Below are 24,283 nucleotides of genomic sequence, written 5' to 3'. Positions count from 1 at the left end.
GCATAAAATCATGAAGACACACCTTTAAATCGCTCGTGCACCTTTGGTTTTCTTTCTTTATGATGATGACTTTAACTGTTCACGGTCACCCGTAACGACATTTCTACTTTGTAAAATGCTGTGGAAGCGCAGTGTTGCCGGATGAGTGACTAATTTTTCAGCTCAACCTGCGTAGAAAGTAAAACTTGAATATCTACTGATCACTGCAGGCTACCACTCTTGGTCGTTGCTTCACTATACGTGTACAGCATGCAACATGTCATCATGGCGATATTTCAGGGGGCGATAGCGCACTGCAAAATGATAAAAGATGCTAATAGATCCATGATCAGAAAAGCACCATTTTCGATGGACAGGGTGGTAAAGTCTCACATTTTTTTCTCATACATTGCGTTTTCTCAAATTTTTTAAATTCATTTTGAAAAATCAAAATAAAATTATTAAAATGGCCGAAACCCACCCATGGCGTTCTAGATCACAGACTGTAACGTGTGCATTGGTTTTCTTAATGCGCATCGATAGATATTTGTGCAAATTCTACGAAAACTCTGAAAAATATGAAAATACTGCAAGAAACCAGAAAGAAAAAAAAAAGTAAGGAATTTACATTAGGTATAAGTATTCATGCAGGCTGTTCCAAAAAAAGATGTAATAAAATAGTATATGACTCTAAGAAACGTAACACTCTGTATATTGTTACCCACGATTTTGACATTTTGTTGTAGAGCGTCTCAAAAAAAAATAGATCTACGAAATTTAAAAAATTTAACTCAAGATACACCATATATGAGAAAAACGCAAAATATAAGAAAAAACTTGGAACTTTGCCACCCTGCATATCGAAAATGGTACGTTTTCCACCATGGGTCTATTAGCATTTTTTATTATTTTGCAAGAGTAGCCTTCTGAAATATCTCTGTGATTATTTGTTACACCCAGTAATATATATGGCCTAATCTCCAGAAAAAAGGGCAGTTGATTGCTTGGTCTTCCTTCCCTTGTGACAAACACACGTAGATCAATATCACAATGAAACGACCATCCGGTGCCACCGTCTTCCTGCACTGGTTCGAATTCCCCAGCTTTAAGTGTAATTGCGGAACCTACACCTCCAGGGACATAAGTAGGTGGTAGAAGCATGTAGACATATTTACTATTTACAATAGTTATTTTTTTGCATTCTGCAGGACATTTATATATAGGAAAGTGAAGTTCATGATATGGCAACACTTTCTTCAATACGGGTTTAAATATTACCGATGCTCGTGATTGAAGTTATGAATCATCTTGAATCATTTTTATTATGATCACCCGGAAGTGCATTTGGAACAAGACTGCTTGATTTTGCTATGACGTGGTGTTAATGTAAGTCGTGTGAAAGAACTATTCACTTATGTATCTAGTTAGAAATGCATGGTTGAGTCAGGGCCGGCCTCAGCAAGTCTGGCGCCCTGGGCGAAATTTTTAATCTCCGCCCCCCTACCCCCAAGAAAGACCGTCTACCAGGAAAATCCGCCGCCCTGGGCCGTCGATGAACGTCGCCCCTGATAAAATCGGCACTGGATTTAATTACACAAAGTATTGCATTATGTACTCTCTACGATCGCGATGGCTTATGCCTGGGTGTCCTGTAGGAAGGTGGTTGTCAGTCCATCGCGTATAGGACCATTAAAGGGAAAAATTGAAGGATCAATTAAAATTTGTCTAAATACTTATCAAATCTTAAAAAAATAATTGACGTGGTCTGACGATGTGCATCGTGTCTCTTTTAGCCATGGTGTTTCCCGTCCTCTCAAGGCATGCAAGATGCGAGCACCACCGGTACCCACCCTTCCATTTGCAACAATCGAAAATTCATTTTGGTATGCGCAACTTCAATGGCTTTGTTGCTACATTACAATGTTTAGGTTTCTACCCAGGCAATAATGCATCAACCTTGCTTTGTTATTTCGGTGTCTAACAACACAAAAGAGCTTGCAATTAGCGGTGTAAATTACATTAAAGTTGTCAGTTATTAAGAGGAATTTGAATATTTCGCTTTAGCCATGGTTGATGCAAGCTACCATTGTCAGGTAGTTTTTGGTTCCCAGTCACACACGAAGCACAGAGTGCAAATCTCCTCCATTGTGCGCTATTTCAACGCGAACAGTTGTTAATAAAGGAGGAAAGAAATCTCGTGTCTAAGAGCATGTTAATTAGACCACTTGCTCGCATAGTGTACTCAACACCGAAACGAATTTCACTTTGCACTTTAGCTGCAAATTATTGTAAAAGGAAAATAACGCTGTCACTTTCCATTAATTTGCCAATATTTATATTAATAATTATCGTCGAGGATTGTAATGGAACACACGCAATAATCTGAATGTAGGCTGAAGTTAAATGTATGAATAAAAAAAATGGGCCAGTAAATACACTGCTCGAAATGATCTAGGCGACAAGGGCAATTGTTGACAAATCCTCATGTTGAAGAATTGGCCGATGTGTATTCACAGATGAGTCTCGGTTTCGATTTCCACCTAATATCCGAAGGCAACGCGTTTGGCGTGAAACAGGACGGTTAGAACGAGAGAGGCATTTTCAGGAAGTCCATAATTATGGAGGAGGTTTCATGACGATATGGGATAATATCATGTTGCACCATTCAGCCCGTTTGTTTGCCGCAAACGAATTAGATGAGGTACCAACACCATGTGCTCTCACCCGTTGTCCTTCCTTTTGCATATGCTGCTGGCCCAGAACTCCACTATATGCAAGACAACGCTCGTCCACATGTTAGCCAGGCTATTACGCGTTGGTTCAGGGACAACAATGTAACCCTTATGAATTAGCCACCACAATCACCCGACTTGAACCTCATAGAACACGTATGGGACATACTGCAAAGGCAATTCAATCCGCTCTTGGCGCTTGTTCATGGCAATTCAGAACATTCTCAGGGAACAGTGGTAACTTTTACCATAACACACTATAGACAGAGTGATTTTGAGTACGCCAAGACGTTGCCGCACTGTTAGTGATGCTCTTGGTGGTAACACGAGGTTATTACGTAAATATTATAGCTAAAAGCATACCTGTCCCTGAGAATGTTTTGAGCAGTGTATATTAGAAACATACTAGCATTTGCTAAAGCAGCATAGTTGAGATGTTAAAGGTCTGTGAAGAATGAGCTAAAAAACCGTGATATACCTTGCATACCTTCGTATTGCTTGGGACATAATCTGCTATTCATTGACGAAGACACATTTTTCCCAGGAAAATTCCCACGATTAGAACTTGTAATGTTTAATAGCACCTGTAAACAAATTGGTTTTGTTTAATAACAGTGAGAGAGAGTCGAACGTTTGAGCAAAGCCAAACAACGCAAACATTAACATTAATAACGGAGCCGAGTTGTCTTGTGCACGACCCGATCAGAGAAATCCGGCTTCTGCAAATTAAGCTGACCGGGGGTAGCGAATTATGTAAATGATGGTTCCCCTTCCAGATGCGGAGTACTTCTTGCATGGCAGCGCTGGGCAGTACATGTACTTGGAGACTATCCAAGAAGAAACGTCAGATGATCTGAGGTCCGAGAGCGAGGCTGGGTCCAGAAGCTCTCCATTGGGCTGGTTCGCCACTGATTCGGAGGATGGGAGTGTTATTTGCATCGGCAGAGTGGGTAAGATTTCTAGCTTTTCATAATATTTATTGGGGAAACGAGAAGAGGACAGCTTACCTATATCTACCTAAACTGTTTATCATAGTAAGGAACACGCGATATTGGTAATTATCAGGAGGCTTCAGTTTGCGCATTCGTGTTGTTAAATTATTGAATATATACAGGGCGGCTCAGTAGTACATTCAAGTCATTACATGCCACTAAAAGCATAAAAGAGGAATATAAATAGTTTCATTTCAAAATATGCGGGGTGTTCCATTTAAGAAACGTTGGTTTTTTCAATTTGGTAATGCATTGTGAGGAATTAGGGAGAATTATGTTTGGTGCAATTACGGTGATTCACCCCGTATATATCCTATCTTATCAGTGGCTACGTAAATCTTTTGTCATTTTTAAGCATATTACTGTGCAAGTATTTGACTAGAATTGAAAACAATGTTTCTCAATTTTATCTATTTCTAACACTTATCTTGCTAATGTATTTTAGGGATTTTCCCATTATCTTCATCTATCTTATTTTCTTCCGTCTCGGAGCCGTATATTTAATTGCCAGTTTAGGAGCGAATTACCGCCTCGAAAAAATCTCATTTTGTCTTTATCACACACTCGAGCCATTCCAATAGAATATTCTGTACACTGATTTCAGTAGACTGTTGATTGAGAAGATGCCTTTTTAAGGGATATTTAATAAATTATTAAATTTTGTACTTTGTTTTATTTATGAAAACGACTCAGCAAGCCTATGCGCAACCAAAGTTAAAAAAGGCGTTTAGCCAAAAGCTCAGGAATGAAGAGCTCAGAAATTCTGGAAACAACAATAGGATAACTAAAACTGAACTTTAGATAAGTTAATGCATGACATTCTCCTTTGTTTTTAATTACAATTCGAAAAAATCGTTTCTGTTGCTGGTCTTCTGTGTATCTGTTTTCGTTCTTTTTTTTTCGTTTTAACTGTTCTTATTTGTTCATTTCCACAGAGTAAATAATACTTTCTAAAATAAAATTCATTTTTTTCAAAAATCAAATGACGCTTTTTAAAACTGAATTGATGTTTCTAAATTACATTTGCAACTCCTGTAGTTAAGAAGACGTACCTATCCGTTTACGTGGCTGCAAATCGCCACAATACTCTTAGTTAATAATTACAAGAAAATCTTGAAGAGACTTAGAAATTTGCTTAAAGGTTGACATAGACGTAATTTTCAGAATTCTGTGGAAATTATGTAATCTAACGTGTCAATAAGAAATGTTTTCAACACCCACCATTCGATATGTTGATCAATATTGAGTTAATCAAAAAATAATTTTACTACATTTGTAACAAGTATAGCGATCATCTGGAGGTTTAAAAATGTAAGTTTTGAATTTTGCGATACTTGAAAGCACCAAATTTTTGTGATTCTTTATTCTGGCCAGTATAAAAAACCGGACAAAAAATCCTTACAACTAGTATGGATGCTATATTGGTAGTATTTATAGGGTGTCCCATTAAGACAGGTTATTTTAAAAATTGCGAAAAAATTTGAAAAGTTCAGATGTTTTCATTGTAATAACATCGAGTGTAGACATCGAGGTTATTGATATTTTATGGGATTCGATCCGAGGATTGGACCTAATCTCCTCGTGAATGATAGTATCCTTTTGGTGAAAGTTTCAGTTCAGTTTAGTCACAGTTTAGAAACTGTTTTTGGGTTATTGGTATACACTTTCCCTTTCAAAAAATCCAACGGCATCAAATCGGGCGAATGTGAGGGCCACATTATATCGCCGTGGTGCTAGATAACTGTTCCTTCATATTTCGTCTTCAACAATTCTATTGTTTCGTTTGCTGGGTGACAGGTTGCGCCTTCCTGTTGAAACCACATGTCTGTGAGATCCATGGCAGCAATGCGAGTCCAGAAGAAATTATTACGGTAACGATCGCCATTTACAGTGACCGCATTGCTAGCCGCATTCTCGAAGAAGAACGGTCCAATCACTCTGTCGATTCAAAACGTGCACCAACCAGTGGCTCGCGGTGGATGTATGGGATGTTGAAGGATCATTCTTGGATTCTCAGTTCCCTAAATGCGACAATTTTGTTTGTTGACACAGCTATCGAGTTGGAAATACGCCTCATCAGAGAAATGATTTTCTTCGAAAAATCACCATTCACTTGTAACTCTAACATTCGTTCTGTGAACGGTCGACGCTGTGCATGATCTGCTGGCTTTAAATGTTGTGTCAAACTGAATCTTGTAAGCTTGCAAATGCAGATCTTTAATGAAAATTCGTTGTAAACTGCTTCGTGAAACTCTAAGTTGCTGAAAACGATGGCGGATCGAGGTGGAAGGATTCTGGTCAACACCCTCACTAATTACTGCAACGTTTTCATTAGACCGAGCTGGACGATCACGGACAGGTCTCTTCTGGGTTTAATTTGACCCAATCGTTTCAAATTTAATGGGACCGCGGTAATGCGAAAAGGTGCGTTATGGTGATCGAAAAATCCCCTAAATTTTCGAACTGCCCCCGGGAAACTCTGACCGTTTTGGTAGTGGATTTCACAATTTCTAGGCGTTGCGCCTCCGTTTAATTTTCCATAACTAAACTTCAATATTTACACCTGATCGCTGTCCAGATACAGTGTTGTACGAATGACACAGGAAAAATGATGATAAATTCAAAATAACCGGTTTTAATGGAATATCCTATACTATAAAGTTCAGGAAACAGCTTTTCTACCGAGCCATGCCGGAAAGATGGACCTCCCCCCCCCCCCCCCGGGAGAGGGGGGGATCTCCAATTTTCTTTAAGTAAGACAACTGGAATGATGAAATCCATAGTTGGAACTTTTTTCCTCTAGACTATTTTGGGTCTAATCACAAAAGGGCGTTAACTTCCGAAACCAAACTAGTAGGAATTGCTACTTATTCAAAAACGTCTGCTACTTACTTCACACGTTTTATGTTGTCTAAACCTTACTTTCTATTTTTAACGGACAAGCTTTACAATACTGGCCAATCCGAGCATGTCTCTTAGATTAGTTTTCGTTCAAATTCACAATTAAATCCACCGTCGGTTGCTGGCAGAAGTGCAATTTTTAAATAATGCTATTGGTATCCAGTTAAATTGCTTTAATTGTAGTATTGAACACTACGATCCAACGACTATCATGTGCGTGTCCTTAATTTTACAACTGTGTCTGTCACTAACGTTAATTTTTTCGTATTACTAATATGATTTTGGCCAGTAGTTTCAAGAAACCTGTAAGTTTTAGATGCATGTTTTCGTCTAGTACAATTAGTTGCAATTGAAATACCACAAAACTGCACGTTTCCTCTTGCAGATGATGCAGAATGTGAATCCGATAGAGAAATTGCGTGTCCTCCCAAGAGAAGGAAACAGGACAGCTTTCTCAGCCTCCCTGGAGCTGAAGATGAAGACGAAAGTTCCATAAGCAGATCGAGCAGTTTATTGCAGTTTGAAACCCTGGAGAAAGAGTGCCAGCAAGAGAGTCAATCACCCAGTGCCTTCACACATTTTTCGTTCGAGCCTCTGGATTTGATAAGAGCCAAAAAGGAATTTATTGATCAAGATTTCAGTTCCGTGTACAATAGAGACTTCTTCACCAATTTAGGAGATGAACTAAATAGGTGAGTAAGGGCCATGCGTACTAATCGTATCGTCCTCTCGGCGAAGACTGCGAGTCTTCGTCGGGCAAATATGGAGGTTGAACGGGCAAAGCGGGGCACAATTTTGTGCAGAATGATTATTGCTATTTTCAGGTTTAGGAAAAGTTTTAAGATTACTGAAATATGGGAAAAAAGGGAATAACGGGAAATAAAAAGAGTGAAAAAAAGCAATTATTTTTAACCTGAATATCTCGTAAACTATCTCTTGTAGAAATAAACTAAAAAATCTTCTTGATAGACTTTTTCGCGTCGATGACGATGGAGCTCTAAAAAATTTGTCACCATCCGTTGCAGAGATGTAACAAAGATTTCAGCTTCATAACAACCGGTCAAGTTACGTTGATCGCAATTACACAATGGTATAGCCACTTTCAATTATTTGCAATGTAAGAATAACATTACAAGTCAAATTTGCTTTAAACTGGTCTTGTTTTTTAATAGATAAAGTTACTAGAAAGTAATGTAAAACAGTAAGATTTTATGTTAAGCAAAAGTTTTATGTTATTTTATCGATTTATGTCGATTTGCATTGGCCTCTGCACCTAATCTTGACACTCTTACCAAATAAACCACGCTGTTCGCTCTCTGTAAAGGAGACAACCGATTTCGAATTCAAATAAATCCGATTCGGTTATGCCATGTAATAATTAAATATACTTTTTAGGTCTAAGCGAAATGACAGTCACGACTCCCTTCTCTACAATGCATCAACGCGGTACAGCAGTTCGGATTCTGGGGACTCTGATATCACTGTAGAAAATTCAAGGTAAGTTCGACCCCTATCAATTCGTGGCAACAATTGAAGCATTTAATGCTTAGGTCATGTGATAACTTGAAAACTTGGCGAAGCCTTGACAACTTGCTGCTCGCTGGCAGTAATGGGTCTAAGAAGTTCTCGAGCGAGAATTTAAGTGAGGACAGTGGATATGGGGAACAGTTGCTCAGTTCCTTAAACAACAGTGGACAAGGGAAAGTGATCACTTTCCAAGCAAATGTGTGGGACCATATAGCGGAATCAACGAGAAGCGAATGTGAGGGAATGGCCAAGAGTTCCGGAGAGGCTGGATTGAGGAAGAAGAATGGTGCTGTGGGGTTTGGAGCTTATGACTGTGATGTTTATCAGGTGACTTTATTAATGATATATTGATTGCCAATGTGAACAGCATCACATTCTCTGCCCAAGGGCACAAAAAGTAAAATCGAACGACTTGTCGTCGTATTGTTACATTAGAAAGAATAAAATGATAACAAATCTCTGAGAACTTAATTTAGTTCCCTTTGCAAGCATAATCACCACTAATATTGGCCAACCAATACAAAATTCGGGTTGAAATTTATCTCTTGGTCAAAAAGCCTAAAAGTGTCAGATCAGGAGATCTTGCAGGCCCTTCATTCATACCTCTTCTCCCCGTTCATTTTTATCCGCCATTCTATGTTTCCATTTTTCCCCCGCGTAAGTTGTTCTATATAATAGTGACATTGAAATTAAAGATATAATGGATTTATGATTAATATCGCTTTTATAACAACCAATATTCTATATGATGAGAATGGAAGTCACATTCTAATCTAGAAATGTTTATTATTTCAGCACTTCAACTCCAATTTTGGAGTTTCTTACCAGGACCTGTCAATTTTCGACCGTTACGACCCGTTCAACGAACCCCTGAGCAAATCCTCGCCCCTCACGGACGTCTTCCTCCGCAAAAAACACGCCCAGCAACTGTTGAACGCGAATTCCTCTGGACAAACGCATTCAACAAACGTGAATATAATTATAGATCCCGAAAATAGTTATTCCAAGTCGGCTAAATTTAGCCACGGTGGCGTCTCGCATGCGGCAAGTGTGCCCAATTTGCTCCAGAGTATCGAAAGACTGCCAGTTGACATTCAGGACTCAGTTGTAAACGTTAGCAGTGTGCCAAAAGACTTAAATTTCATCGGGAAATTCAGTGGCACTACCGCAGCTTCAGTAGCTGAGAAAGACTGGAACCTGGCCGATCTGAGTTTAAGTGCCGAAAGTGAAAGTTTTAAGGATGGTTTAGCCCCAGAGAGGGAAGAAGAGGACCGTTTGAGTTTCTGCAGCGTTGAATCAGACGAAATGGCTACCTACCGAAGAGAAGGGTCTTATGACATAGCCATGTCCAATCGCGTGGATCTCAGCGATGACGAGGATTCTCTAACCTACAAACAGAAACTCCCACAGACACCAATAATAAATTTCGACAAAAGAGTGTTGAAGGCCATATCGGAGCAATCCTTGCAGAGTCTTATGGGCAGCTCTACAAGTCTACATGGAAGCCAGAAATACCTGGTCCCAGCCGAAACTTATCAGCAAAGATCGGCGTTCAGCACTTCTACGCCGACTAGAAGATACCAAAATAAATCGGTGGCAATGAGTACACCCGATCTTAACCGGATCGATCCGGCAATAAAGCGGAATAAAGACGTTTATTTGGATGACGAAAGGAGGAAAAGTACTCAAGAGATTTCGGCCAACAAATATGACACGACGAGGTTGGAAGAAGAGCGTAGCAAAAACATTTTGTTGGACTGCAGCAACGACGAAAGCGAGGAGAATGTGCAGAGGAAAGGGTCGATCATCAAAAGTAGCACTAGTACCTCTGGAATGAGTGATATTGAGGACAGGACCTTACATTCAGTGAAAAGCTTTACGGGAAGTAATGGCAGCAAAGGTAAGACTCTCACTTTGGTTGATACTCATTTGTGGGTTTCAATGAAATTTGAGTCCTTGGTGCTTACGTCATTGCTGAGTTCCTTGTTCATTTCAATTCCCTTTTCTTAAAGCGACGAAAGCGAATTTCTTAAAGCGATCCTTGAATTGTTCAAGTAAGCCTAGAGCTCCGAATCAGCGCAGAAGGAATAATGACACAAGATGACCTATGAAGAACACGTTTTTCCTTTTTTACTCTTTCTTTCTATCTTTCGATCTTCATAGCATCAAGTTTCCCTTAAGCTTGTTACCCCATGGTCTTCTTGAAGTCCTCACCATACTTCTTGTAAGTATTCTTTGCTGGTAACAGGAACCGAAATTAACCTGCATATAAGGTGCTTTTCCCATGCATTTTCCGACCTGATCACTTTCACTGATCACCGAAGGCAGAGACCTTCGGTGAATAATACATTCTTGGTCTCTTCACATACAGTCGCCGTGGCTCACGTTAATATTGCAGTTCGAAATCAGTCTGATTTACAGAAGTCGCTTTCTTTACATACTTGCGAATTGCTGGTCGAGAGATTTCAGTTCCAAACCATTACAGTCCAAATTCCTTTGGTAAGTCAATAGAAATGATGTTGCGCTGCGATCATAAATTTCTCTATTTTCGTCCACATGTGACGAGGGAGAGACAGGAAAATCTGCCATATATTTACAGTTTAGAGATTTTCTTGTACACAAATTAGGGTTAGAACTCCTTAAAAGAGGGAAGAGCTGTGATTCTTAGACCAGAACGTGTTTTGATCGGAAGATGCAAGTTGAATGAAAGTGGCTGGTGTTGAAAGTTAGGATGGTAATGCATGTATTGAAAACGATAGCGGTCACCCATTTCAAGGACGTTGAATATCCTACTGTTTCCAAGATATCCGTACGTGAAAATTCTTGTCTTAGACACCCTGTAGATTTATAGCGGAACCACGAGTGAAGTTGCTCTCAACAAAGATCCCATTCATTCCATTGCGTTACTTAATTTTATAATTATTGCTTATACGGTGACCTATATTTGCGCACATTTAGTTTAATGCCAAAATTCTTTGCCAAATTTTTTCACGCATTAATTAAGCTTTTAGTTTTAAATTTCGGCCACAACTAAAATTACAACTTGAAACTCAGTGTCGCATATGCCAGGAGACATTCCGTAGTTTAGTAAGTGTTGAATGGTGCCCAAATTGTAGAGAAACCGCCAGCTTCTTCCTCCATTAATTGTCGTCCTGGAGTCTAAGGGTAATGATTTGTTTAATGGTATTAAGGGCTAAGAGATCGAGGCATCGCTGACTTTTATTTCACCGTTTCTTTGAAAATTATCAACCTGGGAAACCCTAACCAGAACTACCCCGAAATTTGCGTTTCTTTCTTTAAGAGCTGGTGATAGCTCTGACAAATCAGTCAGAGAGTTTCAAAGGAAATCAAGACACCGACTAACGTCAGACATCTATTTTAACGTTCAAACTTGAAGTTAGGTGCTTTAGCTTCTAAGACGTTGACAGTCCCTGTAGATGACCTTTAAAAGCTTTTTTACGTCTCCTTTAAGTTGCTAAAACCCTAGATGATTATAAGAGTTTTTGATATGGCAGATCTACCAAAATTAGCAAGCACAGCTCAGCAATGGCGTAATGAAATCAAAGCTCTCGCTTATGCCCTGTTAAATCTCTACACATCCGAAGTTTAAACCCGATCAGAGGTCGAAGCTTTAAGCTTGAAAGTCTCACTAATAGCGATTCTCTCCTTTTGCAGGAGTCCACTTCTCACCGGTGGTAGCCGAAGTGAATTGGCACGATGATGCCAGCACCTCAACAGTGACCCCAGACAGAGAATCCATATATTCCCTGAACAGTTCTTCGCCGGAACCGCGCGGTATTTCCCCCAGACCTGTAGTGGTTAAGCCAAAACCTCAATACCCTCCAAGCAGGGCGAGGAGAAGCGCGTCTCAACCCGATATAAGCGACACCGAGTCCCGGATATACAAAAGGGAATTTATTGACTCGTTCAATATTTTGAGGAAAGAAGAGGATATGAGCAAGAGTCAGCCTGATGTGAGCAAGTTAAAGAGAAGGGGTGAGTTCAATCATATCAAAGCAATATTTATTGTGTGAAGAATGGTTTTTGATTTTGATGATCGTACGTTTTCTGCTTAAAAAAGAAGTCGGAAATTGTCGTAGTCGGTTTTTCCTAATAGCAAAACATCAAGTGTCATATTGGAGGTGTTGAAGTGAAATTCCTAGAAAGGAATACCTTAAGATATTCCAGAATAGTTTAACAAGGCCCTTGGAAAGTTGATTTTGGGAAATTAGTTTTCTTGATTTTTTGTTATCACTATCGATCTTCATGGCACGGGTTTTGCGGTGTTCATTTATAGACACTCAGAAATTTTAAATGAATAGTGAAACATAGTGAAAATGAAACTTGATTTTTTTAAAATAATTCCTACTTTTTATATTATTATTAACAGCATTCTTGGACACTTCTTTAGCCTCAAGTAAGTACCTCATTCTTCTATGTAGTGTGTTCAATTATTCTTCATAATGGTGGGTGTTGACATTTCGAGAAACTTAAATTCACGAGAGTCGTTGCCGTAATCGCAACGTTTTGGCAAAAATTCAATTCAATGACGAAACGCAGGTTTCCACAAACTCGACAAACGGATGTACAAAAATATAAATATTACTAAAGAACGTCTAGAAAATGACTAGACTTAACTGTTTCTTATTTACTTACGTATTAAATACTCAAATTTTCCAGAAAATTTCTACATTTGCTTCGGGTGTTGCATTTATCTACACAAATTTGTGTGTGTCTCTACTTAACGATACACTTTATTGTTGCAGGATCGCAACTTCTGAAAAAAGACAGAGATGGCTGCATTGTGAAAGCCTACACGTTGGATGGCGTCCAGTATCAGCATACCCATTTGGACCTCAAAAGCCTGAGTCAGTCATCCCTAGCTGGATCAAACGCTGCTCTCAGTAAGTAAAAATTATAGGGATATACACGTTGGCACAAAATACTCGCGAACGCTAAGACAATTGTTGCAAAAAATTTGCATATCTTATACGGTCAGATTTTCAGCACTTAGGGATTTTAGATAAAGCACAACGATTCGCTTTTTCTGGCTGCGCATCAGAAACGAAAACGGACATTTTGAAAATTTTTGAAAATTTTGAAATTGCCTAGTGACGAAAGTCGCCCCCAAAATTTTCACCACTCTCTGACCGCCCATTTCCTTCATTCCAGACGCCAAGCCGGGCGGTCTAGGTGGTGCCCACCAGAATGTGTCGGCCAGCAAAAATAGCCTCACGTCCAAGTTCCCCTTCTACGGGCCATCGTCCCATGGCGGTATCGAGGAAGATCGTCCAGTCGCAAAGCAGTCGAACATTGGCAAGCAGTCGAGTACCGGCGCAATGGCCGATCGGGCTAATGCGACCAGCGACGACGAACCGCGTTCGAAACGGAAGAGCAAATCGAGCTTGGGCGGTTTCCTCCATCGCTTGGCGAGTTTCCGATTAGGGGTGAAGAAGGGACAGGACCAAAAGGGTAAACTGAAAAGGAAGACGCAGGGAAACGGAACCGCAGCCTCAGGTAATTGGATTTTGATTTTCTAGTTTGCGAATGAAAGTGCCGCGCAATTACTGTGTTTACGCCAATTTCTGCGCTGCAATTTCGTGCAGTAAATTGCAGTTTTGTGATTTTGGAGTGCGAGTGATGCTATTTCTCGGATGGAAACAAGGACATTTTTAAAAATTGTTTTAAGCTTGAAAAATTGCCTACCAACTTTTCTGGTACCTAATGTTAATTTAGGGGATTTGAAGGTTGGAAGATCCTAATAATCGGCGGAAGGGAGCGTTCAATAATTACTCTAGGTAAAGATGCAACATAATTGCTCCTTCAAATGTGGTCAAATGATTAACAGTTCGTAGCTCTAGAATTAAATGGGGAGGACGTTCTTGTGTCCCCGCACGGTGATGAGCAGTGTCTGATCATTTCAGTCCTGCATTGTTAATCAACGTGAAAATTGACATTCATGATGTGCTGGTAATAGATCTTGATAATTATCCAAATTGCAGGCGAACCGTGTTTCATTGTCCTCATCCTGATAATCTTTACTCTCGTCTTTATTCATCGTGTTGATTAGCTACTGCACATGTAATCCCCTTTGTCGGTAGGCATTAACGTATTTTTTTTATCTGTACCTCATCTGTATAAACCAAAAAGTCAGCTCAATACCATCATGAGTGGATTATTGGTGTTGGGGAAACATTTATAGCTTTGGTATGCCTATCACGTACAAGGCCACTCAGCATGAGACCATCTTTGTTTACATCAATTTACATTCGTTTTACTGGAAGTTCTCAGTGACTGGATAATCGAACTGGAGTTCTTTAATCACAACTGAGTTAACAAATAGGAAATGAGAAGATTTTTTCACTGGATCAGTATTAATCGTAAACCATAATATGGCACTATTACCAAATCAGAAGATTATGAACTTTTTTCCCATGGAGTTTCATCTCCTCAAGGGCTATTTATAGAATCCGAAAAAGGTTTTCGGGCAACTAACTCCGAATTAAACCGATATAGATATGTCTTGGCTTTTATACAGTAAATCCGTTGATCTGGCCTGCCCGCTCACCGGATTTTATTCCTGTGAAAATTTTGTGAGCTATTTTAGTACAGGAGCTCTTATGAAATTATGGAATAAATTCGGCACCCACATAAAATCACGTTCGATACACGTCAGATAATAAATGTTTGAGAAAAAAAGTTTGGAATACCTACAATAAAATCATATAAACAAACGTTTTGAATGCTATAACGCCTCTACAATATAATTTCTTTATTGATGATATGATAGATCGTAAATCTTTCAAAGAAACTTTATTGCTAACGCTACTGCCATGCTGAGTCATGTTTCGTTGGTTTGGTTTCCACCTTCTTCAGGGCGTGGTTGGTATATACTGGTACTTAGACCATGTTTTAAAAGCTTTGTCGGTTTTTAATATTGAACCTGAATTCCAGAATTGAGGTGTTCAAGGCTTGGAAATTCAGTTTGCAACGCCTTATTTTAGGCCACATTCAAAATCGTGGACATGGGTGGTCACTGCGTCCCCGTTCGTAAAAATCGATCCGATCTTAAAAACTGTAAGAGATATTGCACTTGGTTTATGTAGAGTTAGAGAGCGCACCCAGATGATGAATTTAAGGTATTTTCGAGGATAATGGCTCCACGAAGTATGAATGATATCTATATGACATCCGACCAGAACTGAAATCCTGGCGCTGTGGAAATTTATATTGTCAGAAGTAAAGCTGTGCAGGCCACATCCAATTCGTCATTCAGTTATTCTCTTATTGTGCTGGTTACTCCCATATCTATCAAGCACAGATAGTCAACGTATCTTTATGGAGTTAAATGAATTCTTTTAATGACTCACAAAACTTTTTCGAATACTTTTAAGTCAACCTGTCACGAAACTGAAGCACTGGGCGTACGCATGGCACTGTCATTCCTTTCGATTCAATGAAGGGTCTCTAATGGGTCTAATCTCAAGTGATAACCGGGCATATAATTCCTAATTACTTTGCGAACACGTACCTGTCGGATGTTATGCACGAGCTTGTGCACCTTTGCACAACAGTTAGGTATCATAGGAAAACGCGAAGGAAAATATATTCATTTCCTTGCCTACACAAAAACCATTGTGAATTTTACTGAATGGTACATTCACTTAATGACCCATATAGTCTTATAAATAATAATCTGCCGCCATTGTGCTGTGAACGGAATGGCTTGGTCTTCGAGTTTATTGGACGTAATTACTCGTGTTGGGGCAGTAAAGGGTCCATCTTTGAGGACGGCGGCTGGGATAACTCAGTAATAAGTGAAATTAATATTAATGGCGCCATAAGATATTCTGGGTCATTAGGCGCGTCGGAAAGAATTCAAAAAAGCCAGGTGTTTAAATCCGTTAACAGCAACCCCCTGAAATAGGAGGGTTCAGTCGTGCTCTACCTGTTCGGAGAGGTGGTATGAATTCTTTAGGACATTCCCTTAAGTTCGATGCAAACACTTTCATCTTCGACTAGTAGCTTTTAACCGTATTTCGCGCCAGATGAGCAATACTGCGATATGCTTGATAAACGAGAGGCGAATGCGGGTGATGAACATGCATTTACTGATATCTTCAGCTGCTTCGTAAATAAAGATTTTTTTAAAAAGTAAGAGTGTTATTTGATACAACAAAGATATATTTGTTCTTGTGCATTCCCAGTGGGGACTGGTGCAGTGTTAATTTCGAGATCCTGAGGTAACAAAAGGGGAAATTGTTGGTGCCTTGTGCCTACCGAGATGTTTGATAAACGTATGTATGTAGGCAGTAGACTTAATTATTATGTTGATACGAAATCTTGGAAACTACAAGTTGTAGGTATTAACAGGCATGTTACCTATTGCAAACCGACACGTGTTATTAATAAATTTGCAACTTAATTCCTGATAAAAATATAAATAGTTGTCCCAGATTTTCATTGAGTGGGATTGGACCTTGGTCAAACTTCGACCAAATTACGCCATAAATTTGTAAGAAGGGATTACGATTTATTTCGTTATCGGTTGGCCGCCCAATACATTTAAGTTCCAAGTGATTGTTAAGTTCAGGGCTTTCTAAAAGTAAAAGTGTTATTAATATTAAAATAAAAACTTAATAATTGATCGCAATTAATCAAGTAACTATATCGGTTTCTCCGGACTTAAATAAATAATGATATAAATGGTAGCATCAGACAAGTAATCCTCATGCCATGACCAAGTAGCTGCATCAACAATAAATAACTTTTTTAGGAGCAGTCACAAGGTAGCTTCACTTATACGAGTAGTAGCGGAGAACAAATACGCCATAACAAACACAAATAGGTTTTATTGAGGAAGTTAGGCTTGGACAAAGAGTAAACCGCCCTGTACTTTACGTTATTTGTTCATCACTATTCGGTAGTTTTAAGAAAGTGAAAACTACCTGGTCCCTGGTAACATAGTGTCGCATATTCCCTTTAAAACTAAATCAAACTTACCGTTTTTCTGCAGTGTGTAACACATCATCATGGTGATACTTCAGGGGGCGATGGTACTCTGCAAAGTGATAAAAATATGCTAATAGATCCATGGTCAAAAGCGCACCATTTTCGATATACAGGGTGGCAAAATTCGACTCAGATTGTCAAAGTCGAACAATTTAAACCGATATCTATCCCTGTCTCGGATTTCCAGGCTATACGCCTCAGAGATATATACAGGGTGTTTCCTAACTACGTGTAAAAAATTTAAAGGCGTAATCCTCGACTGATTTTGAGTCAAAAAAGTTTAATAAACATATGTCCGCAAATTCCTTGTTTCCAAGATACAGGGTGTTGACTGAAAGCCGTTGAAAAAGGTTTTAAAGGTTTCTAAAGGTTTGGTGGTTGGGAGCTTGGTGGTTTGGAAACCTTTCCATGTAAATGCGCCTCGCTGCCAAACACTTACCATCAGCAAGGCCGTAAACAAAAACCATATTGGCCATTTCTTGATTAGTGTAATTAAGCATTTTAAAAATTTTCAAAACTGAGGTATAATCTGATTTTTGGGACACAGAACTAAATTCTTTCACTTTAGAGAGTAAAACACCAAAATAACACTGACTATCTTGTTTATAGTAGTGGAAGTAGCAAAAAAAAAATAACAATAAACAAATTAGTAAATACCACCAAACCTTTAGAAACCTTTAAAACCTTTTTCAACGGCTTTCAGTCAACACCCTGTATCTTGGAAACAAGGCATTTGCGGACATATGTTTATTAAACTTTTTTGACTCAAAATCAGTCGAGGATTACGCCTTTAAATTTTTTACACGTAGTTAGGAAACACCCTGTATAATGATAACATTGGGGACCTTCTCCCAGATGTCTCTTCGTTTGTCTCATTATAACCTCAAAAATATTTCTTTTGATTTAAGTTGAGCTAGAGGATCATTAATATTACGTTATTTACAACTTTACAGTATGGAATCAAACTCGAGCATTTACTTTTTATGGTGTATTAATGAATGTTGGAACCAATATTGCTCTATGTTATAACAAGCAATGCAATTTAGCGTTAAGAAAAAAAACAAAATTACTTTCAAGGAGTGGATGATCGCCCCATTGTATGCTGCGGAAGAGGTTACAAAACCCAAGAAATATTGGTAACTGAACCTGTTGTTGCATTTTCGATTAGTGTTACGAGAGAGGTGTGAAAAATGCTATTCTTAAAATAGAAAATCCTCGTTTAACAAAAGAACATGATTTTCAATATAAGCCTTCAGTTAAATGTATGGTATGAGATTTTGGGAGATATGATTTTAGGATGGGTTCAGCTTCCGGCAAAATTGATTCAGGAACGGTAAAAAAGCTAATAAGAAGTTTCTTAAAAAGTGACTTACTTCTAATTTTGAACGATTTTCTTCTGACCTTAAGGCGGCAATGTTTTTAGCTTAGGCAAGAAGACGCTCCTGCTCATTACCGAACACTTGTAAAGAAGTTGTAGAATACAAATTTTCCACATCCATGGGTTCGTCGGGGTAGTGAACCCCTTCGTGGGCATCACGAAGTTTTTTCTTATTCTGAAGAGTACTATCGCCCCCTAAAATATCTCCATGATGATACGTCACACCCTGTATAGAAACATTTTTACAATGTCTCTTGAAGAAGGCAAATTGCCACGGACGTCCTGGAAGTCCCTTAGGGAGTTTACTTAATGCTTTAAAAATATTTTCGCTTCGCGAAATATTAACAATAACACAGAGATCGAGATGTTACATTTCCATTAAACAACCCAGTATGAACCGGCTTTATTAAAATTTAAATCCATTACGAGCGATGTGCAAAACATTCGTCTCGCTTGTTTGCTATTAAATGATTTATGTCGTCTCTCGCAACGTAGTAAACGTAGCATTAAAAATTGCAATCACTTTTACCACTTTGGTGTGAAAATTACTTTAAAAGTCACTCGGAGATAATCACTGTTCCACAATAAATAAGCAACTCTTTCAGCTAAATAAATGTTTATGTGAAACGCCCTACTTTAGCGTAACGACAGTCCTTTTAGTGGAAATTATATCAATTTGTTCTGTTGTCTGTCTGCCTTTTTTATGGGTAAAGGACTTAAGTTGAGTCTTTAAAACACACAGGCACTCTTTGAAAATGAGAAAATAAATATGCATTTGGAGGCTAAAAGGAATTTATATTTCCCTCAACTTTATGCATGTTAGGGGGCAACTCAACTTGTTCGAGATAACGTACGTTTAAGGTGTGCGTTTAAGGTTAAATATTTAGTAACACATACACCTTTCAATCCGAACGAATCAGTGGGCATAAATTTAGTTAAATATACATTCATAGACCATATAGCATGTTTGTTGAGATCTAGAAATGCACGGGAGTTGAACAACAACTAGTCCAGTTTAGAAAGTAATATACTTTTCTCCCTTAAATGAAAAGTTTCATTCTTTGGCATGCTTTGAGAATAAGTCATTAATATCTTGGAAGACCAAAACTTTTTACCTGAGATAAAACACCTACGCGTATTTGTAGTTAAGAGAGAAAAACTTTTCCTCCAATGAGTCGTGGCCATTCTTATTATGGCACTGCTTAGTAGTGACGTGCTCAGTTTTTGTTAGTTTTAATCTGATTATCTCGTGCTAGAATTTAAAACATTTCGATTTAAACAGCGGTCCCACGGGGTAAATTTCTACCATGATATATGATCTTCGCTGTTATACTGTTCTAAATCACCCTGACGCGCTGTGGCTCCAATATACCTTTAACTGACAAGTTAGTTCCTCATTAAATAGCCATCGATCGATTCAATTGATTGCGAAGAGGTATACCGCAGAATCAAAAAACGTTAAAAAGCGAATTTTGAGACAAATTGCCATGTTTTCCCTTCTTACATGACTTTCCTAAAAATGAATATTTTTTGTTTCAGTTCTATCTCCCAACCAGAAGAACCCTAATTTCTCGAACAATGCTAACCAGAAACCGAACTACATTTACATCCCTCTTAAGGGCCCCTCGGCCCTGGAAAATAACAACAGCAGCGTGTTGGACGGTCCGGTGTGCGCCGCGAAGCCGCCCCTGCCCAAACAGCCGCCCCCCAGGGTGGTCCACGCCAGCGTCAAAAAGACGCACGCCCATAATGGTGGCGTCGGGACGGAATACGACCGACGCCGACGGCGCACTATCGATTCGGCGAGCGGCACCGTCGAAATCAGAGACGCTGGGCGCCACGGTAATGCCTCCATGGACGGACCCATGGGGTTGATCGAGACTGATCTTGATACGGAAGTTACGGTAAGTGCCTCCCACGTTATTAGCTTTGCAAAGAAGCGCAAATTCGTTACGTTTTTTTTTAATTTTGACTATATGTAATCGGAAACCTGCTACTAATCGTAAATTATTTGAAAAATTTCAATGTCAAACACGATAAGGGATGTTGGAAGTTTGCCTAAGGGCTGTTTTATCTGCAGAAAAACAAAGGGTTAAATTTGAATGTATAATTAACCTCACTGTTGTAGCGTGTACCCTACAAAGAATTGAATCGATTGTATTTTGCAGGTGATCACGAACGGTGCAAATGCGAAAGCGCGTAGCTTATTAGATTTGGGCCACGAACCGCGGTTACAGGTGCCCCAAAACGCGGATGGATCCCAAAGTAACTCGGGCCGACCTCACAAATCTATGGAATTTCTCCTAGATAAGCAGAACCTTAAAGTAGTCGAGGTAAGTTCGCCTTTTTATTACGGTTTGTTGATAGAAATGTAGAAAGAGAAATTTCCACCTACGGTACTTGAACGTAACCTCTCTAGTCCAAACATGCAGAGTTTTGCATGCGTTTAACCTTCTCGGATGAGTCATGTTCGTCATTTCCAATTTGGTATAGTGAAAGACCTATCGAGTCGTGATATTAACAACAATTCAAGTTAGGAATTTGTATATGCATATAATATGAGCTGAGAAGGTATTCAGTGCTGATGAATTTTAAGTAGATTGAGTTTCCCATTTACTGTGCGTTAATTTTTTTATTGTTTCATGCAAATCAATGAAAAACGACCGACAATAGAGCTGTGACCAGTCGGTTTTATTTGTGTTTAAAATCCGTTATTCAACTGCAATACGTGTTTATTACATATTAACTGCCATTATTTTGTTGATTAGAATCGCTCTAAACTTATCAAATTTGAGACACCCTGTAGGCTGCAGTACTCCTATAAAGGCAGTAAAAGATGGTTGTCTGTTTTATGGAATATTTTGCGCTTTAGTCAGCTTCCAAAAGAATAAACATTTCTTGATGAGTTCAGTGGGAAAATGGGAAGCTGAAAAAGAGGAAAATAGTGCATTTCCCATTGGAGGAATGCAGATAATTGGCAAAAATACCAGTTCTATGTGTAATTTACATAGATGTGATTTGTGTATTTGTCTCTTCCTAGTAGAAACATCGATCGGAACGTTTGGTAATTTCATTAACTGAAAGACCTTGAACTCCACACATCACATATATAGATCAACTATTTGTTTATAAAACATTATTTCTATTTTCATAATACGGATAGGAAATTTGGTAAGAGGAAAAAATGATTTCTAGAAATAAAACATGATGCACAGCAATTTCTCACGGGTCAAGAAGGTTATTCTTCATTAAGGAATCAGCATATATTATTGAAATTCTATAACATTTTCAAAGGTTTATTTAAATAATGCCAAACGAATGCTGAAGGGAAGCCTTGAACTTCACCCGCCCTTGACCCTTGACTCCATTGATCTGCTCCTTTTCTAGGACAGTGCCGATGCTGCTAAGGTGGCGGCTTTGTTGCCAAGTTTCAATTTCAGTTACTGAGACAAATTTTAAAAAAGCATTTACTTTTAGACAATAACACAACAATACTGGTATTTCTTCAATAACAGGTGGATTAAGATAGGTAAAAATACTCTAACCTTTGAGAGGATTACTGGAGCCTTGCCCAGTTTCTCGGCTGTTGCAAAAGCTGCCAAAATCCAGAAAAACGTTGTTTCTCTAAAGATTATTTATATTATTTGGAAAAATCTGTCGGAGGTACGTTAACATTCTTTTATAGATACTTCAAAACTATAAGACTAACAAAGCCAGTCGCATCGTTCCATCTCAAACGGTTGAAGATATGCAGATCCTCAAAGTGTAAAAAAAAGTTGCCCTTTAGGCTCATTTATTTCCAAAATGTGTAAGAGATATTTTAAAGCCATGATTCATAAGAAATACTAAAATTCGCCCCCATAATTCAAAAAACGCGTGCATTTTCGTCTGTTCTAGTTATTTCGGAAAACGTTACGAAGATAGTGTGAAAGAGAAGCACAAGGGAATTTTGCCTAGCTTAATATAAATGATGCTATTTTATATCAACCTCAATAAAAAAAAAGGTCTTTTGTCAGTTTCGATAATCATAAAACCAAGGGAACATCGTTCAATAATCTTAATGCAACTGATGTGAAAATCATCCAGAAATCCATATGAATAATAATAATTTTCCCTGCGTTTTGGTCGCCTCTGGCAACACTGTTTAATGGAAAGACGCGATGAGATATTTGTCCACGTCCATTACGCTACGGTAGTCGGGATTTTCGGTAGCCTAAGGGCGCTAACCTTATCTGGACTTACGCTATGTGATCCATACCCCCGGGGTGCTCCAGTTGGGAAATAACAGTGTTGATATGATGTTCTACACCCTACTAATTAACGTAAGTGCCGAATGTAGGTTATGGGGCTAGAATACTGCAGTGACGCAACAGATGTTCAAAGGGGAGTCCAAAGAGATCGAATTTTAGGTCTGAGTTATCCAGGGGTTAAAGTGGATTGGTTTGGTTTAAGGCCGGATTTTCCATCAGGTGATCAGTTTTTGAAAGATGAAATGTCCAATTCGCTTCGATGAAGTCGAAACTCGTTGGTTTTCATGCTGGGGTCGTTATTTTTTTTTACTTAGGTCTGGACTAACCTAAACAATTTGTTTATTGTTTTATAAACGAATATTTATATACAGATATTGAAAAACCTGCGATTAATAATAAGATAGATTAACAGATAGAGAATTAAGCACATTAATAAGAAAGTCTTCAGTTCGGGTACCCTGTTTCATGTCGATAATCTAAAATGTGTCCCCCACGCTGTTATCCAGTAGTACCGAGACTCCTTTTAACTTGCCTTACAAACGAACGGGAATCTTTTTCAGTCAACCCGAAAGGGAAAAATTAACGGGCAGAAAGGAGAATTTGAAAAATATAAAGCTTTGTTACTTTCCTTCGCTTAAAGCAAACAGCTGCACTGGGAAACTTGGTTTTGACAATGGATTTTTACCTTGCCATAGAAATCGCACAAGAATGTTGTTTTTTATTTGGAATATAGATGAATAAGAGATATAATAGAGCACTCCGAGGAAATTTTTTTAACATGTTAACTGGGGTTGGGAGTGAGTGTTATGGCAATTTGGACTTCGCCCTGCCCTAATGGATTTAGGATTGCCTTTGCTGTGATTTGAACTATGTCGCCATGAAGATAGTTAAATCGAATTTGGTTTCTTTTTTATGGACAATTTAATAGTTATAATTAATATTATATCAAAGTCCTGTCAATTCTATCTAGAAAGTACTATCCATGAAAACGTTGCTTGGTCTCCATGGAAATTATCTGCCAGATAATATTGTCGATAGTGTGGCACTTACTGCGATCATTTTCGTATAAAACCAGTAAATGTAACCCACCTAAGCAGTTTAATGCCTCAGTAATTGTTGAATACGTGATAGTTCCATATCGACATTGTCTAAAGTAACAATACGTTCAAATTTGCATATTGCACACCGCTAAAATAGCCTTCTAAAAATACACTGAACTTTTACCTTTTTGGCAATAGACAATAATTAATTCGAAATGGAAAAAACTGTGTCGCAGTCAGTTTTCTCCAATTTGTTTCACACCTCGTTATTGTTCGCGTTCAGCATCTACCTATAATTTTTCGAAATGTGGTATCAAAGACACAGAAGAAACTCAAAATTGTGTAAAAGTGTGAGTGTCGATGGAGACGAAGTGTGTGTTAGTATTCCAAATTTTTATATATGGATTAGCTCTAAGATAGAGAAGGAGTAACTAGGTACTATTAAACATCTGCCTTTCATTCATTTCAGCCC

At 38.6% G+C, this 24,283-nt stretch overlaps 2 protein-coding genes across 6 annotated transcripts in view; one reads left to right on the top strand and one right to left on the bottom strand.

Moving 5' to 3' along the window:
• Sf3b5 (splicing factor 3b subunit 5) overlaps positions 1 to 24,283 on the bottom strand; it is a 167,332-nt gene that overhangs the window by 63,658 nt on the left and 79,391 nt on the right. The gene's annotated exons all lie outside the window — the stretch shown is intronic.
• LOC136416235 (serine-rich adhesin for platelets) overlaps positions 1 to 24,283 on the top strand; it is a 51,967-nt gene that overhangs the window by 7,856 nt on the left and 19,828 nt on the right. For all 5 annotated transcript variants that reach the window (XR_010752692.1, XR_010752693.1, XM_066401325.1 and 2 more), the window contains exons 2-11: positions 3,488 to 3,661; positions 6,990 to 7,296; positions 8,000 to 8,101; positions 8,155 to 8,458; positions 8,927 to 10,031; positions 11,807 to 12,127; positions 12,898 to 13,035; positions 13,304 to 13,648; positions 20,061 to 20,425; positions 20,690 to 20,854. Coding sequence is in view for 3 of the 5 variants with exons in the window: in XM_066401325.1 (XP_066257422.1) it covers positions 3,488 to 3,661; positions 6,990 to 7,296; positions 8,000 to 8,101; positions 8,155 to 8,458; positions 8,927 to 10,031; positions 11,807 to 12,127; positions 12,898 to 13,035; positions 13,304 to 13,648; positions 20,061 to 20,425; positions 20,690 to 20,854 (3,326 nt within the window). In the remaining 2 variants the exon portion in view is untranslated. The remainder of the gene's footprint in view (positions 1 to 3,487; positions 3,662 to 6,989; positions 7,297 to 7,999; positions 8,102 to 8,154; positions 8,459 to 8,926; positions 10,032 to 11,806; positions 12,128 to 12,897; positions 13,036 to 13,303; positions 13,649 to 20,060; positions 20,426 to 20,689; positions 20,855 to 24,283) is intronic.

This window comes from Euwallacea similis, chromosome 2 (genome assembly GCF_039881205.1).
Source record: "Euwallacea similis isolate ESF13 chromosome 2, ESF131.1, whole genome shotgun sequence".
Classification (NCBI taxonomy): domain Eukaryota; kingdom Metazoa; phylum Arthropoda; class Insecta; order Coleoptera; family Curculionidae; genus Euwallacea; species Euwallacea similis.
This window is presented reverse-complemented; position numbering and strand designations above follow the sequence as displayed.